This window comes from Wyeomyia smithii, chromosome 1 (assembly GCF_029784165.1).
Source record: "Wyeomyia smithii strain HCP4-BCI-WySm-NY-G18 chromosome 1, ASM2978416v1, whole genome shotgun sequence".
Taxonomy (NCBI): Eukaryota; Metazoa; Arthropoda; class Insecta; order Diptera; family Culicidae; genus Wyeomyia; species Wyeomyia smithii.
The window spans coordinates 69923641-69942163 of NC_073694.1; the positions used below are offsets into that span (position 1 = coordinate 69923641).

General features: G+C 43.5%; 1 protein-coding gene across 1 annotated transcript in view; it reads right to left on the reverse strand.

Annotated features, from left to right (window-relative positions):
* The window catches only part of LOC129730164 (proton channel OtopLc-like), a 52356-nt gene extending 34595 nt beyond the window's left edge, over positions 1-17761 (reverse strand). Inside the window, exon 1 of the mRNA XM_055689281.1 lies at positions 17560-17761. Within this exon, the coding sequence (XP_055545256.1) occupies positions 17560-17633 (74 nt within the window). The 5' untranslated portion in view covers positions 17634-17761. The remainder of the gene's footprint in view (positions 1-17559) is intronic.
* Positions 17762-18523: the final 762 nt, after the last annotated feature.

Below are 18523 nucleotides of genomic sequence, written 5' to 3' on the forward strand. Positions count from 1 at the left end.
AGCCCAGGTACACGAACTCGTCTAGCACCTCGATTTCATCACCGCTGATATGAATTCGTGGTGGGAGGTTGATACTGTCTTCTCTTGAACCTCTTCCTCTCGTGTACTCAGTCTTCGATGCGTTTATTGCCAGTCCAATTCGTTCGGCTTCAGTCTGATGTTTCGTGCTACAATATCAATGTCATCGGCGAAGCCAAAGAGCTGAACACCACCTGAATATCGTGCCACTCGTGTCGGTACCAACCCTACATATCACAACTTCCAAAGCTATGTCGAATAGCAAGCACGATAATCCATTACCTTGCCGTAACCCTCCTCGAGATTCGAAGGGACTCATAAGTGTCCCTGAAACTCGAACTACGCACATCATCCTATCGTCGACTTGACTAACCATGTCAGTTTATCCAGGAAACCGCAAACGGCCATAATCTGCTATAGCTGATCTCAATCGATTGACGCAATTTGTAATCGGTAAACAAATAATGTGTGGGCACATTATATTCACGGCACTTCTGTAGGACCTACTGTACCGCGAATATTTGGTCCGTGAAGGTGTGGACACCCATAAAATCCCGCTTGGTAATGCCCTACGAACTCCCCCGCAAACGGTGATAGTCGACAGCACAGAATTTGAGAGAGTGCCTTGTGGGCGGCGTTCAGCGTGATTGTACGGTAGTTGCAGCAATCCAACTTGCGCCTCTTTTGTGGATGGGGCACACTGTACCCTTCATCTTCCTTCCAAATCTTGGCAATAACCCAGTGTAGCGCTTTAGCCAGTAATTCGCCACCGTGTTTCAACAGCTCGCTGGGGAGTTGGTCAGCTCCAGCGGCTTTATTGTTTTTCAGCCGGCCGATCTCCTCTTGGAATTCTGTCGTCATCTGCACGTACAACGAGATCTACTACCACTCTATCGTTTTCCTCTGCTACATCACCGTCTTTCAATCACCTCACATTTGTTAGGCTTGTGGTACATAGCCTTTGCGGGAACTGTTCAGCTTCTTGTAGAATTTTCTTGTGTTTCCTGTGTCACTCGAACGATAGAGTTCCTCCATCGCCTCGCGATCTCGATCTTCCTGCTGGCGCTTCTTCTTCTGTAAGACCGAGTTTTGCCTATTCCGTGCGCGTTGGTAGCGCTCCACGTTCGCTCTCGTTTGATGTTGCTGCATTCTCGCTCGTGCTGTATTCTCCTCTTCTACTAACTGTTTGCACTCGTCGTCAAACCAGTTGTTTCTCCTTTTCGGAGCCATTGTACCAAGTGCCGCTCAACTCACACATCCTGACACTGATCGGATGCCACCCGAACACGCGTTGGCGCATCCTACCCAGCACTATAAAGCCCGTCCCAAGCTCGGTGGTGGTGCCACAGCTTTGATAAAACGTAGTCTTTCGATGACCGCTTTTCCATACCTTCTGTCCCGATCAGCAAAGTACCGGCAGTGCTACGTTTTCGAAGTTGCGTGGATTGAGTTCATCATATAAAATCTTTTCGCAGCTGTGAAAGCCTAACGATATGCAGTTCCATGTACCAAGTTTTCAATCGTAGTTCTCATTGCGTCTCCCAGGTCTGTGCCGATTGTTCCGATCCGTATTTACTTCTTCGATATTTGCAACGCTTGGTGTTTTGCGGGGCGGCTCGATGGGTCTTCCCCAACCCCCCTGTCTGGCCGGGAAACTATCGTGTCAGCTCTGTTTAGCGTCCCACGCGGGCACTAGGACGTTGATCAGCTGCTCCTAGCATGGGGATCATACGCTGTTTTGAGCCGCACCATCTTGGTGAACAGACGCTCAGGTTGGCGAAGCATTTCCTCTACCGTCGTGATATGGCTAACGCGCCAATGATAGCTGTTGATCCCATTTCATTCATTTAGTCTTTCCGTCCCGTAATCGTAACTTTTTCAAGTGCAAAAGCTGGTGGAAAACGTAATACGAAATTAGGCGGTTTCGTACTACCGGTGAAAGTAACGCCAATGTTAAAATCTGTGGAAGCTGAGCGCAATTTTGGTTGCCACTAATAATCATATCCGGCAACGGAGTTGTAGCTATTAAAGTGATAATCCATGGAAGCAGTCATTTTTTTCGGTGGCGGAGCGCATTTACCGCGAGCGCTCGCCATAAATCTGTGTGAGTAGCAGCGCAAGGTAAACTTGAAAAAGCAAGAGAAGCACGTGTGCAGGAAGATCGTTGCTCTCCCTTGCGATGCTTCTCGCACTAACACAATAGCTCAGGTACGAGGCGGGAACCGAAAGATAAGTATTAGTGTTGGTGACATTGTGCTGGTGAGTTTTTCGTTTTTCATTGGATTTGAATGGTAGAAGAGATAATTGAAGCAGTTCTATTCTCTCTGCTTTTGACCAGTGGCGTATCGTGGATTTGGATATTGACTGTGCATTCAAAGTTGTCCCATACGAACAACTCCCCCTCCCTTCCCGGTGGCCATCACCAGTAATATACATTATAAAACACATGCATTTTCGAAAATATCTACAAAAATCCGCGGATATTTTCAATTTGCTATCCCGGGGTGAATATATTCAATAAATCAAGATAGAATTCTCCCGCGATTCGACCTCGCTCGAAAAATATGGTCGTTGTTAACAAAAAAATATGTACTTCCATCGCTTGAGGATTTTCCCAACCTCCATTCTTTATTCGAAATTTTACGAATTGTCCTAGCATCACTGCTAGAAGCCTTCAACCGATGGCATGTAGTGAAAACGAATAGCGGCGCGAAGCGCTCAGTTTCTCACCTTTCCCTTCCCACAAGAAGTTGCATTCAATACATTGAATGGAGCAGCAATAACCAACTTGCGTAGAGTGTACAGCATTGTCAAATTTCAACGCTCTCAGTGTTACCTCTCATCCTCTCCACTGTCATAGGGTTTATGTTCACTGAAGGGAGTGCACGAAATCAACACTAACACATCGGTTTTGGAAACCGAATCCACTGGATACAGATTTTTGGTCATGCCCTAGTAATTGGGTCGGAAACCTCATGTGTTTGTTGTCTTGTTATAATAAAGTAAGCCGATAACATCAGAAAATATGTTTCTCGCGGTGATTACACTGGTCAACCTCTAGCCGACTATATTATTGAGAGACTTAAATGAGTTTTCTCATAAACATGACGTTGAAGCGACGAACCAGGCAAGCAAATGCTATGCGATACTTTGACGCATTTCTACACTGGCTGGTTGCACCAAGCTTTACAGGGATGGTTAAAAAGGTATAATTTTTCTAGTGCAACAAGTTTGAGCTGTAGGGCAACATTTTTTCACTTTTGTCGATCAGTGTTATCTATACAGTACTAAATGATTACTTTTATTTCAAGTGTATTAGCACTTGACTTCTCACCATGTCACACTTCATTATGAAGTGTCTTAGCATTGAGTTAAAAAATTGCAACAAAATTATCCAGCACACTATTTAATTGAAGTCTTTTTCATATCGGGTTTTTATTACTTTCCTCACCGTTTCTGTAGGTCATTATTGCTTGAGAAAGGGGAGACGGCTGACTTTGTTCTAAGTCACACAGGTGTCAGTGTTAAAAAATATTACTGTGAAGCACGATTTTTTTAAAGATATTTTTTGGAATAAAAACGTCTAAAAGATTATAGAATTTTGTGAATTCTTTTATGGATATGTTTTGTGTTTTTTTTTTGACGAAGCACGAATTATAGTAGACAAGTTATTTGAGCGTATTGTGTAAATGTCAGTTGACTTTACGGTGCTACTCAAGTTATTGAAACACTGCTAGGCGAAATAGAGCGTTGAAATCCTCTCATTTATTCGGTTCAAATTGAAGTAAACATATTGTAGTCCTTTTTGATACTTTTATTCTTATTTTACTGAAAACAGAATACTGAAAAAAGTTTGACTTGAAAACGATTCAATTTGTATAAAAAAACGGGCTGACTCGCTCGACAAACTTAAGAACACATAAGACCCCTCGGTTGTTTATGTTTTGATATTTTCGAGCAAATGGCTTGGCCTAGTGTATTTGTACACATAATCGTCTTTGATTCAGTAGAAAAAAAACACTTTTATATCTTTTGCCAGGAATTGCTAAACCTTTCTAGGAGAAACGCAAAAAGGAGAATGCGGTGATCTCCACAAGTTGCCTGGCTGTGCCCATTTATCAGTAAGAAAAACAAAGCCAAACGACTCCAGATTGCAAAGAAGCATGCTGATAAGACCCTAGAGTTTTGGAAAACAATTAGCTGGACGCATGGAAATTCAAACTGCTTAAGCGAAAGTGGCAGGCTAGTGTATGGTGCTGATCGAGTGAGGAGCCTCAGGAGCGCCATATCCAAAACATAACGGTGTTCCATTGGAGGATAAATGATGGTCTGGAATTGGTTTCCGTCGGATGGAGTGAAAAGTCTCATGAAAAACGACGGGAGAGTGATGAGATTGCTACAACCAGAATCTACGTGAAAATCAAAGTTTTCACTGATCAAGACGGGTCTGGAAGAGAAGTTCGTGTTGCAGCAGGACAGTGACCTGAAACCTACTGACAAGACAGGTTGCGGACTCGGAATAATAGTGACTTTAAAGGCTTTTCCCCCCTTAGACAAAAAAGTGAATAATATAGGGCTTTGAAACTCATTGTGTAAATAATTGCATTATATTTGAATTTAAATATCTGTTAGGATAGTTTCAATACAGCAAAAATTCTGTCTACTTATCAGTGACTTCAGTGACCATTTTGTCGTAAAATTATGACTTTTTAGTATTTAGTTTTTAAATAGTTTATTTGACACGGCACGATACATTTTATGTTTAACTGAGCCAAGTACATTTTTTTTAAATTCTAAATTAGCAGGGAAAAGAGGGAGGCCTTTTTTTATTCTCGCGGCCGACTACGAGCTAGTGGGGATTTAAGGTGAGAGGAGGGGTGTTACAATTTTGTTTTTAACTATTTTATATTACAGAATGTATTCATTTGTACGTGGCTAACCAGTGATGTTCTATTTGAGCAGTTTTGGTCTGAGGTGTCTGCGTAAACATAGAGATGCCGAGCCTTCGTTTTAGTGTCTCCAGCCGGGTGTATCATTCTCTTTCAGTTTGTGACAGAAATTGTATTCTAGCAAATAGATAAAAGAAATAAAATTTTAATGCCAGCATTTTTTATAAACCCGTATAGCTGTGTCATGTACTGGAGATCACCGCTTCCCAGAATGTCTCTAACGGGTACGTTCGGTTGTTTTCTCGGGCCCGAAGGGAATCTATAAGCTCAGACCTAACACCACAGTAATAGGTACACGACCCAACAACATGCTCGATGTCATGGTAGCCATCGCCACAAACGCAGTGATTACTGTATACAAGCCCTATACGAAAGAGATGCGTGTTTAACGTATAGTGATTGGACATAAGTCTGGACATCACGCGAATGAAGTCCCGACCTACATCCAACCCCTTGAACCATGCTTTCGTCGATACCTTAGGAAAAATGGAATGTAGCCACCGTCCCAGTTCATCTGAGTTCCATGATGATTGCCAACTGTTGAGTGTTCTCTGACGCAAAATGCTATAAAATTCATCATAAGCAATTGGTCTTACATAAATATCGCCATCAATAGCACCCACCTTAGCTGAAGCGTCAGCCTTTTCATTGCCCGGAATGGAACAATGAAAAGGGACCCACGCCAAGGTAACCCGATAATTTTTATCTGTTAAAGCACTTAAAAACCGCCGAGTTTTCCCCAGGAAATGCGGGGTGTGCTTCACAGTCTTCATCGATCGCAGAGCCTCAATGGCACTGAGACTGTCTGTGAAGATGAAGTAGTGGTCTATGGGCAGGGTTTCGATGATCCCAAGAGAGTACTGAATGGCAGCAAGCTCTGCGACGTACACGGAAGCAGGAGCATCGAGTTTGTAGGAGGCGGTGAAAATTTCGTGGAAAACACCGAAGCCAGTGGACTCATCTAGATTAGATCCGTCAGTGTAAAACCTTTTATCATAACTAACATGTTTAAACTTATTGGAAAAAATTTTAGGGATCTCTTGGGGTCGCAATTGATCCGGGATACCAGAAATGTCTTGTTTCATGGTGGTGTCGAAGAAAATAGCATTATTAGAAGTATCTAAAAGTGCGACATTGGAGGAATCGTATGAAGAAGGATTAATATCTTGAGCCATATAGTCAAAATATAAAGTCATAAATCTGGATTGAGATTGAAGGTCGACCAACCTCTCGAAATTTTCAATTACTAATGGGTTCATAACTGTGCATCGAATTAGCAACCGGTGAGAGAGATTCCAAAAACGATGTTTCAGCGGAAGAATACCCGCTAGCACTTCAAGACTCATCGTATGGGTCGACTGCATGCAACCTAAGGCAATACGCAAACAACGATACTGTATTCGTTCCAGTTTGATCAAATGTGTGTTTGCTGCGGAGCGGAAGCAGAAACACCCGTACTCAATTACAGACAATATCGTTGTTTGGTAAAGCCTTAGAAGGTCTCCTGGGTGGGCTCCCCCCCAGGATCCGGTAATCGTACGAAGAAAATTAATCCTCTGTTGGCATTTTTGTGCCAGATACCTAATATGACAAGCCCAGGTGCATTTAGAGTCGAACCAGACTCCGAGATATTTAGCGACTAAAACCTGAGAGATCGTTTTACCCGTTAGTAGGAGCTGCAGCTGAGCTGGATTATGCCTCCTAGAAAAGACGACCAGCTCAGTTTTCTCCGGAGAGAATTCGATTCCCAGCTTAAGAGCCCATTCAGACAAATTGTCTGAGGTATCTTGCAATGGTCCTTGTAGATCGCTAGCAGCTACCAGTAATAGATACAACGCTATCGTCTGCAAGTTGCCTTAGCGTGCATGAATTTGCAAGACATTCATCGATGTCATTGACGTAAAAATTATATAAGAGAGGACTTGAACATGAACCCTGGGGAAGACCCATGTAACTAATTCGGGAAGTTGTCGAATCGCCATGTGAGAAATACATATGCTTTTCTGACAACAAATTGAGCAAAAAGTTATTCAAATTTGGTGAAAGTCCCTGCGAATGAAGTTTCGCGCTTAAAACTTCTACAGAGACAGAGTCAAAAGCCCCCTTAATATCCATGAACGCAAAAGCCATTTGCTCTTTTCGAGCAAAGGCTAGTTGAATTTCAGTAGAAAGCAACGCTAGGCAATCGTTCGTCCCTTTGCCCCGGCGAAAGCCAAATTGAGTATCTGAAAGTAACCCGTTTGTTTCGACCGATTTGTCTAACCGTAAGAGGATCATTTTCTCCATTAATTTCCGGAGGCAAGAGAGCATCGCAATCGGTCTATATGAATTGTGATCAGAGGCAGGTTTCCCGGGTTTCCGAATAGCAATGACTTTTACCTCCCTCCAGTCATGCGGAACAATATTTAGCTCAAGAAACTTGTTGAACAAATTCAACAAGCGTCTTTTTGCAGAGTCGGGTAGATTCTTCAACACGTTGAATTTTATTCTATCTAACCCTGGAGCCTTATTGTTGCACGACAGGAGAGCCATTGAAAATTCCAACATCGAAAATGGAGGCTCTTCCGTAGTTACTAATAACGCGTCGCGAAAGGTTTTCTGTTCCGGTACAGAGTCCGGACAGACCTTTTTGGCAAAATCGAGTATCCAGCGATCTGAATACTCCTCGCTTTCATTCGAAACGTCACGGTTCCGCATGCGCCTGGCGGTATCCCAAAGAGTGCTCATCGCTGTTTCCCTGGACAACGCGTTTACGAACCGCCGCCAGTACCCGCGTTTTTTCGCCTTTACTAAGCTCTCCATCTGCTTGCCCAGTGCCTCGTACTTTCGAAGCAGGTTGACAGTGCTGTACTCCCGGTAGTCCTTATACGCCGCGGACCTTCGCACGTACAGCTCAGAGCACTCTTTGTCCCACCATTTGTTGGGAGGGCGCTGTCTAATCGTTACCCCGGGTATCGGTTTCGCCTGAGCTTGAGTCGCGGCGTCGATTATCAAGCCAGCTAAGAACGCGTATTCTTCCTCCGGAGGAAGTTCCTCGTGAGTCTCGATAGATTGCGCTATAATAGACTCATAACACTTCCAATCAATATTACGTGTAAGGTCGTAGGAAATATTGATTGGGTTCGGGGGAGTTGAACCATTAGCAATTGATATAACGATTGGAAGATGATCACTACCGTGGGGATCGTTGATTACTTTCCACTGGCAATCTAACGCTAGTGATGTCGAGCAGAGGGATAGGTCAAGCACGCTTTCACGTGCTGGAGGATTAGGTATGCGTGTCGCTTCCCCAGTATTCAAAACTGTCATATTGAAGTCGTCGATCAAGTTACAGATTAAAGAAGATCGGTTGTCGTCGTACAGCGACCCCCATAGCGAACAGTGAGAGTTAAAATCTCCCAAAATCAAAAAAGGTGCGGGAAGCAATTCTGCTATATCAAGAGTTGCTTCTGTTCAATCCGCGCGGATGGGGGAATATATAACGAAACAAGGCAAAGGTCTTTTCCTTTCATATTCGTTTGAATGGCAACAACTTCAATATTCGAGATCGAGGGGAGGTCGATTCTGAAAAAAGAATAGCACTTTTTGATCCCTAAAAGTACCCCTCCACCGTGTGAGTCTCGATCTCGACGAATGATGTTGAAATGGTGGATATTAAGTTGGTCATTTGAATTGAGAAAAGTTTCACAGAGCGCGAACGCATCACAATTGTATGTGTTTATCAAATGTGAAAATAAACCGAATTTGGGGATGATACTCCTGCAGTTCCACTGTAACACAGTGACAAAATTCCTAACCTCTTTGGACGTATTAGTCATCGAAAGATACGATAGCTGAAATGAGGGGCCAAGTTGCTGTGAGTTGCTTCAAATAGGTTTTCACTGTAGGGAGAAGGGCAAGAAGAATGTTTTGAAGGGGATCTGGTATGTTGAATGTTTTAAATATCCAGTCCACAATATCAGAAAATTTTATGAACCCTGTTTCTTTTATGTCTTCTGATCGAGAAATGGGTGTACGAGGGGTTTTTGGTGCCTCAGGAAGCGTACTGTAGCGTGGGTACTCCTGGTTTGATTTGAAATTAAAACCGGGGGGTACTAGCTTCGGTTTTTCTTCACCGCTTCCTTTTTGTGTTGTCTTATTGGTCATTCCGCTAGGGGTTATCTTACGACCTTTGCGAGAATGATTAGGAGAGTTGAGCATTCTCCTCTTCCTAGATCCCTCTGGCAAGGCATAAGAACACCCTTCGACGGGATCGTCAGATGTACCCTCATCGGTTGGCCAAAAGGAAAAGATGTTTCCTGTCGAGGGTGGCTCAGCCCTCTTAAGCATTTCTGCAAAAGAGCGCTTTGATCGTTCCTTAAGGGAACGCTTAATTTTTTCCTCGCGCTGTTTGTACGCGGGACACGCCGAAAGGTCATGCCGAGTTCCCTCGCAGTAAAGACACTTTTCAGTATCCTCACTGCAAGCGGTCTCAGCATGATTGCCTCCGCACTTGCTGCAGCGTGCCTTGTTGCAGCAGTAGGTGGCTGTATGGCCTAACTGCTTGCAGTTTTGGCAATGCATGACCCGCGGTACAAACAGGCGTACAGGCAGACGAACCCTGTCCAAAGAGATGTAGTTCGGCAGTGCGGATCCGGCGAATGTTACACGGAAGGAATCCGAAGGGAGGAATTTCTTCTTCCCTTCTTCGATGGATACTGAATGTAATTTCTTGACATCCAGTATCTTTACATCTTGAATCAGGGGGTTCTTGAAGCAGCCAACCCCGTGACGCAAAATGTAATCGACCGTGAGGCTTCCTTCGGTAACCACACCGTCGATCTCCACGTCCTTGGCAGGGATGTACACGCGGTACTCCCTTGTAAAGAGCTCGTAGCTAGCAATTTCGTTTGCTTGCTTCAAGCTACTCACGACAACTCGCAGTTTGTTCGGCCTCACCTTCGTAATCTCGGTTACGGCCGAAAACTGTTTTGCCAGGTCCTTGCCTATTTGTATAATGTTAAGAGGCTTCTTTATGGGCCTAAAGTAAACTACGAACGGACCTTTCGAAGCATCTGGGTAAGCTTTCACCCGTGTTGTTGGACCCTTGGTACGGGGCTAGGTAGCGGGGAAGGTAGAGGGGAATTGATGGGGGAGATCTCAATCTCTTCCCCATTTGTTTCCACATCCAGGAATAGTAGCACCTGCATGTCATCCATTTTGCGGGAGCGTTACGCTCTACCGCTCACAAACGATAAATATTCGAATGTGGGGGGGTGGGGGGATCAAGTAGTTGATATTAAATTTTAAAAACAATTTTTCAAACTACAATGGATCAAAACAAAAAAAAAAACAGTAATACTAATACTAATAACAATAGTAATAATAGTAATAATAATAATAATAATAATAATAATAATTATAACAATAATAATAATAATAACAATAATAATAATAATAATTATAATAATAACAATAATAATAATAATATTAATAATAATGATAAAAACTCTAAAGTGAATACTTCACCGAACGTCTAAGTCACGACCTCACGGCTGATAGTTGGATTAATCGAGTGTCTCCGCAGAACAAACAATGACGATCCAGCTTCGTGTTGTGACACAGTGGCCGTATCTTACACTCAACCTTGTAGATGCCACTTGTATTTGACTTCCACTCGCTCGATCGTATGATGGTCCGTGCTGCTAGCGGGGTAACAGCGGTGCGGGAGAATTATTCTTGCTGATATATCAGCTGCGTATCAGATCACTGGCGGGGTAGCCTGCCCCTACAAGTGTGCAGAAGATGTTTCTGCCGATATATTGCAGGCTATTGTTATCGCACACAAGAACTAATCGAAAAAGAAAAAAAAAACACCCGTACGATAACTCGTGTATTGTTATTTTGCGAATCAAACGAGATAAACAATTTGCGTCTAATCAAGACGAAAGCAAAACAACGAATGACTTTTTAGTATGAGTAGTAACCTTTTAGTGACAAGACACCAAACAGTCCCAAAATGACCAGCTTCGGTACTTGCCCTGTTAAGAAGACCGTCAGTATCCCAAAAATGAAACTTTTAAAGAATATAAAATACCTTATGTATCAGAAAAGACCACGGTGTGTTGTGTGTTTGGATATTTTATTTTGAATCAAATAAACGAAAAAAATTCATATAATGATAAGGTGGTCACTTCATTCTGTGCCGAACACGCATCAGTATCGGATGTGTTTGGTGATCGCTCCGATAGAATATAAAACAAAAGACGCGCGAGCAAGTGTTGGCATTGTTTGCCTGGTCGAGTGAAGGTTCAAGGTCGCCCGCCTTTGTGCAACTGTTTCGCATCGTGGCTGTTTGCTGGTGCGTAAGCCGATTTGGCTGCTAAGTGATTTGTGCTACAGCAGTGGACAAGAATCTCAACACAAAGGAGGAAAAAGAAGAAGCCAACAGTTGACAGCGAGTTGTGTCGCTGTGCTGAGTGATCACACACCCGGCTCGCTGCTGGTGGCTGTTTGGAGCTGCTGTATTGGTGCTGCTGGCTGTAACGGCTGCAGCTTCGACCGTTCGGACAACCAACCCTGCTGAAAGGAGAAGTAAAGAGGTACGTGTTCTGTCGGCGCTAGCGCGCTAGATTTAGCGCGATGGATGTAGATCCCTCGCCTCCCGTGCCACCATCCCCGAACCCCTCCGACCCTGTCCCTCCTGCCAACCCTTCCTTTGTTAATTCTCCAGTCCCCCCTCGCCCCAGGCTTACCCGGACGGATCTCAGGGCAGCTTTACTGTTTTATTTCGGCCAAAAGCAGGACCGAAATCGAAACCGTTAAACATCCTGCAGATTTCGAAAGACCTGACGGAGGGGTACAAGGCCGTGACCGAAATCTCCAAGGTCAGACCCAACAAGCTCCGTGTCGTGGTCAGCGACCTGGAACAGGCCAACGCTATTGCTCGCTCCGAGCTTTTCACACGCGAGTATCGCGTTTATATACCCGCACGAGACGTGGAGATCGACGGTGTCATAACCGATTCGAGTCTGTCGGTCGAGTGTATCTTGGCAAGCGGTTTTGGCTGCTTCAAAAATGCTTTGTGTCACGACGTAAAAGTGAAGATCATAGATTGCAAGCAATTGCGGTCTGTGTCTCTTGTCAACGGCACAAAAGTGTACACTCCGTCAGACTCGTTTCGTGTTACGTTTGCCGGATCTGCTCTCCCTAGCCACGTCTCGATCGATCGGGTTCGTCTGCCTGTGCGATTGTATGTACCCCGTGTTATGAATTGCACCAATTGCAAGCAGCTAGGCCACACAGCCGCCTACTGCTGCAATAAGGCACGATGTAGCAAGTGTGGAGAAACTCATGCGGACGATTCTTGCAGTGTAAATGCTGAAAAATGTATTCACTGCGGGGAAAATCAGCATGAGCTCTCCACATGCCCGGTGTACATGCAGCGCAGAAATAAAATCAAGCGGTCACTTAAGGAGCGTTCAAAGCGATCTTACGCTGAGATGCTGAAGAAGACCGTGACCACTTCTACCATAACATCGAACCCCTTTGATCTGTTGTCCTCTGATGAAACCGATTCTGACGATTCACCAGCGGGAACAACTTATGCCAATCCTGGGGCGTCTAGAAAGAGGAAAAATATTTCCTCTCCTAAACTTCCCCGAAATGGTCCTAAGATTTCCCAAAGTGAAATGAAAGTTACAAATAAACCAAACAGTGCTGCGGAAAAACCGAAGCAAACTCCTCCTGGGCTTGCAAATTTAAAGTCCCAGAAGGAGTTCCCAGCACTGTCAGGAACATCTAAAACCCCAGTTGTTCCTTTTCACACCCAGTTGATGAAACAAACTCTGGATTTGTGAAATTCTCTGACATTGTGGACTGGATCTTTGAAAATTTCAATATACCCGATCCAATTAAAATTTTTCTTACAGCATTCCTCCCAACAGCTAGATCATTTTTGAAGCAGTTGACTGCCCAATGGCCCCTCCTTGCAGCGATTGTATCCTTCGATGCCTAATTCATCTGCGTATACGAAGGATTCTATCTCTGTCTTACAGTGGAATTGCAGAAGTATTTCACCAAAAATGGATTCATTTAAAGTTTTAATCAATAGAAACAAATGCGATGCATTTTCCCTTTGTGAAACTTGGCTTACTTCAAATATTGATCTCAACTTCCATGATTTTAATATTATTCGCCTTGATCGAGACACACCATATGGCGGAGTTCTTTTAGGGATTAAAAAGTGCTATTCTTTCTATCGTATTAACCTCCCCTCGATTCCAGGCATCGAAGTTGTCGCATGTCAAATGACAATACAAGGTAAAGAGCTTTGTATTGCCTCAATATATATTCCTCCCAGAGTACAGGTTGGGCAACGGTTGCTCTTGGATTTAATAGAACTACTTCCCTCGCCACGTTTGATTTTGGGAGACTTCAACTCTCATGGTGTGGCTTGGGGTTCCCCCTACAATGATAACCGCTCCTCTTTAATCTATAACCTTTGCGATGACTTCGACATGACTATTTTGAACAACGGTGAAATGACACGTATCCCGAAACCTCCAGTGCGCCCAAGCGCTTTGGATCTATCCTTATGTTCTACGTCGCTACGGTTGGATTGCACATGGAAGGTAATCCTCGATTTTCACGGTAGCGACCATCTGCCTATTCTTATTTCAATTACTAACGGTTCAACTCGCATGCGACCAATTGACATTCCGTATGACCTCACACGGAATGTCGATTGGAAGTTATACGAGGAAATGATTTCAAAAGCGGTCGAGTCGATTCAACATCATCCACCACTTGAAGAATACAACCTTCTCGCGGGCTTGATTCTCGACGCCGCGTTGCAAGCCAAAACGAAGAAATATCCCGGCGTAACGATCAAAGAGCGGCCTCCAACTCCGTGGTGGGACAAAGAGTGCTCCGATGTCTACACGCAAAGATCCGCCGCGTTTTTGGCCTTCCAGAAGGGAGGTATACCCGACGACTATATACGGTATTCGGAGCTTAATACCAAGCTTAAAAGCCTGGCTAAAGCAAAGAAACGCGGATATTGGCGTCGGTTCGTGAACGAGACGTCGAGGGAGACATCGATGAGCACTCTTTGGAACACAGCCCGAAGAATGCGGAATCGCGTAACGGTCAACGAAAGCGAGGAGTCTTCAAGTCGGTGGATATTTGATTTTGCCAGGAAAGTATGTCCGGACTCTGTTCCTGCGCAAAACTTTGTTCGCGATACGTCTCCGGGTCACGACGCGATAGAATCACCTTTTACGATGGCAGAATTTTCAGTTGCCCTCCTGTCCTGTAACAATAACGCACCTGGGTTAGATAGAATCAAATTCAACTTGTTGAAGAATCTACCCGGCAATGCCAAGAGGCGCTTGTTGAACTTGTTCAATAAGTTCCTGGAGCAAAACATTGTACCGCAGGATTGGAGGCAAGTGAAGGAGATCGCCATCCAAAACCCAGGGAAACCAGCTTCTGATCACAACTCTTATAGGCCGATTGCAATGCTATCCTGTATCCGGAAATTGATGGAAAAATGATACTCCGTCGTTTAGACCACTGGGTCGAATCAAATGGTCTACTATCAGATTCTCAATTTGGCTTCCGCCGTGCCAAAGGGACGAATTGTCTTGCGTTACTTTCAACAGATATTCAGCTGGCGTATGCTCGCAAATAACAAATGGCGTCTGCGTTCTTGGACATTAAGGGGGCTTTTGATTCCGTTTCTATTGACATTCTTTCGGGTAAACTTCACCGACAAGGATTTTCTCCAATTTTGAACAATTTTTTGCACAATTTGCTGTCCGAAAAGCACATGCATTTTACGCACGGCGATTTGGCAACTTTTCGCATTAGCTACATGGGCTCATGTTTAAGCCCCTTTCTTTACAACTTTTATGTAAATGACATCGACGAATGTCTGGCAAATTCATGCACGATAAGACAACTTGCAGACGACAGTGTAATCTCTGTTACAGGAGCCAAAGCTGCCGATTTGCAAGGAACATTGCAAGATACCTTGGACAATTTGTCTGCTTGGGCTTTACAGCTAGGTATCGAATTCTCTCCGGAGAAGACTGAGATAGTAGTTTTTTCTAGGAAGCATGAACCTGCTCAGCTTCAAACACAATTAATAGGTAAAACGATTTCTCAGGTTTTGGTACACAAATATCTTGGTGTCTGGTTCGACTCTAAAGGCACCTGGGGTTGTCACGTTAGGTATCTGATGAAAAAATGTCAACAAAGAGTGAATTTTCTTCGTACAATAACCTGACAATGGTGGGGAGCCCACCCAGGAGACCTTATAAGGCTTTACCAAACAACGATATTGTCTGTCATTGAGTACGGGTGTTTCTGCTTCCGCTCCGCAGCAAACACACATTTGATCAAACTGGAGCGAATACAATATCGTTGTTTGCGTATCGCCTTGGGTTGCATGCAGTCGACCCATACGATGAGTTTGGAGGTCTTAGCTGGAGTACTACCATTGAAAAACCGCTTCTGGAGCCTGTCTTCTCGCATTCTTATCAAATGTGAGGTCTTGAACCGTCCTGTGATTGAAAATTTTGAAAGGTTAATCGAACTTAATTCTCAAACCCGTTTTATGACATTGTATTTCAATCACATGTCCCATAACATTAACCCTTCTTCGAATATTCCAAATCGTGTCGTCTTATCAAATACTTCTGATTCTACTGTGTTTTTCGATACATCCATGATAGAAGAAACTCGTGGAATCCCGGATCATTTACGCGTGCAGCAGATCCCCAAATTTTTTTCCAATAAATATCGAAACATCAACTGCGACAATATGTTCTACACTGACGGATCACTTCTTGATGGGTCCACTGGCTTCGGTATTTTCAATAACAATTTAATCGTCTCCCATAAGCTTGATAATCCTGCTTCTGTTTACGTCGCAGAATTGGCTGCAATTCAGTACACCCTAGGGATTATCGAAAAAATGCCCACGGACCATTATTTCATCTTTACGGACAGTCTCAGTTCCATTGAGGCTCTCCGATCGATGAAAGATGTTGAGCACTCTCCGTATTTCCTGGGGAAAATACGGGAACATCTGAGTGCTTTATCCGAAAAATCTACTCAGATTACCTTAGCGTGGGTCCCTTCTCACTGCTCGATACCGGGCAATGAGAAAGCGGACTCTTTGGCTAAGGTGGGCGCAACAAACGGTGACCAATAGCCTTTAATGAATTTTTCTCATTTGTACGTCAGAATACGATCATCAGTTGGCAAAATGCTTGGACCAAAGGGGAACTGGGAAGGTGGTTACATTCCATAATCCCCAAGGTGTCGACGAACCCGTGGTTCAAGGGGTTGGATGTAGGTCGGGATTTCATTTGCGTGATGTCCCAGCTTATGTCCAATCACTATAGATTTGACGCGCATCTCCGTCGTGTTGGGCTCGGGGAAAGTGGTATCTGTGCCTGTGGTGAAGGTTATCACGACATAGAGCACGTTGTTTGGTCATGCCCTGTACACCGTGACGCCAGGTCTAAATTAATAGCTTCCCTGCAGGCCGAAGGTAGGCAGTCGGCTGTTCCTGTTCGTGATGTCTTGGTGAGCCGTGACCTATCCTACATGTCCCTTATATACGTTTTCCTGAAATCCATCCACGCCCCAGTTTAATCCTACCCCCTTCCGCCTGCATCCGGTCTAACGACGAGAACACGTTAAGACCCCGGATCCGGAAACAGCAATCAGACCCGCACGATATTCTCAAGGCCCGAGGGAGACAACCCAATATGCCAGTCCGTAATTTCTTGGCCCAGCAGCGGAACATGTGCTTACCTATGGCAATGAAAACCATCATACAGTAAACCAGTGCTTTTAATGCAAAATATTTTAGCCTTAAGTTACATTTAGTTTCAGCTCGTAGTCGGCAGCGAGGAGATACTAAGATACTAAGATACACTAAGATACTTTAGAAAGTAAGCTACCAGATATAATTGGCGCCGTTAAACATTAAATTGTATTTGTGCCGTGTCAAATAAATTACAGATGAACAAAAAAAAAAAAAGGTGGTCACTTAATTTTGCCTATCAGTGTAGCACTTTCCCATAGTTAGCGTGCGTTTTATTAAAAATACCCTTTAGATGAACCTTATAAACAACAAAACTCCATCATATGTTAGGTAGAGAAATTGAAAATCTCACCGCAAAGCGGGTTTAGGTACCAAAGACACTAACAGTTCCTAGATGGCGCCCAAAGTAGCTACCAGTATGTCTTTTTCATTATGTTTCTATGGTATTCAACTAAAACTAAAATCGGCTTTCTTGTAATTTTCATTATAATTGAATTGATTTTCTTACGTGCTGATTGTTGTTTTTTTTTCGGACGCCCCCAATATGGTTAATAATCTATTTGTTTGCTGTTGATTCGATTCTTTTAACATAGTCAAATTGAATACACGCCGACGGTGGCAATTGTGAGGTTAATGCGACCCTTTTGAAATCCAATTGGTTTGGGTCCAATCCCAACTGACTTTGTCAGATTTTCTTGGGTGCTCTCGTTTATAAGTAATTACTTTATCAATTTGCTCTGGCATACGTTGATGAAAAAAACGAATTCATACCTTGACTGGGAAGACTCTTCAACTAGCGTGTTGAGTCGTTCCAAGTTCCTGTGGTTGGCAACCGACGATTCCATTGCACTCGCTTTCCAAAAGTTCACTCGATTTTTCGCCAAGCAATAAACACTGATAGGAGTTAGTAAGATTAACGATTCGTAAGATTAATTTCGTGGTGTTTCTTGTCCACTGCATGATCCACATTGGCTTAGAACCAGCCGCAGACTAAGCGACTCGCAATTGAAGTCTTGTTCGGGTCGTCGTTTATTGTGGTGTGTTCACAGTTTCGCGAAATATTGCCAGAAGAGTGCACCGGGGGAAATGGACTCATTGCTTTAATGACTGTGCCAAAAGTTTCTGAAAATGTATTGCAGTTTTCGCTGCTTCTTATTAATGGTGAACGTAGGTTGACAGGACGTCAAATGACCAAAACTTTTCAAAGTTCAACAACAATAAAACAAGATTATGTCTACTCAAGATAATCGTAGGTTATAAGTTGTTTCGAGCGGAATTAAATATGATTTTGCAGACGCCTGAACTCTTCGACAGACGACTGTGAGGATATGCATCTTAGCAAATATCAAGTCAAGTGACTGGCACTTGCCCCTGTTTACATTATTACATTCACGCATTATTGCTAACTTTATCTATTTGTGACAAAAGATGAGCTGCTGCAGCTATATCATAAAATCGTGATAGGTAATCGTAATGAGCCCGGCAAATATTGGGTGTCGTTTTTCGCCTGTTTTACCAGTTTTACCAGGGAGGTTGTAAAGTACAAGAGCCTGTCTCGGGTAAGTTAAGCGAATTATACAAAATTTGGATAATTGTCAGGTGCTGTTTTTCGGTGACAAATAATTAATTTGTAGTTAATTATTATTGTTATCATTCAATCGTATTATCGTACGGATTATGCATTTTTAGTATTGTACGGATTATGCATTTTTAGTATTTTTTAGTTTAACGGGTT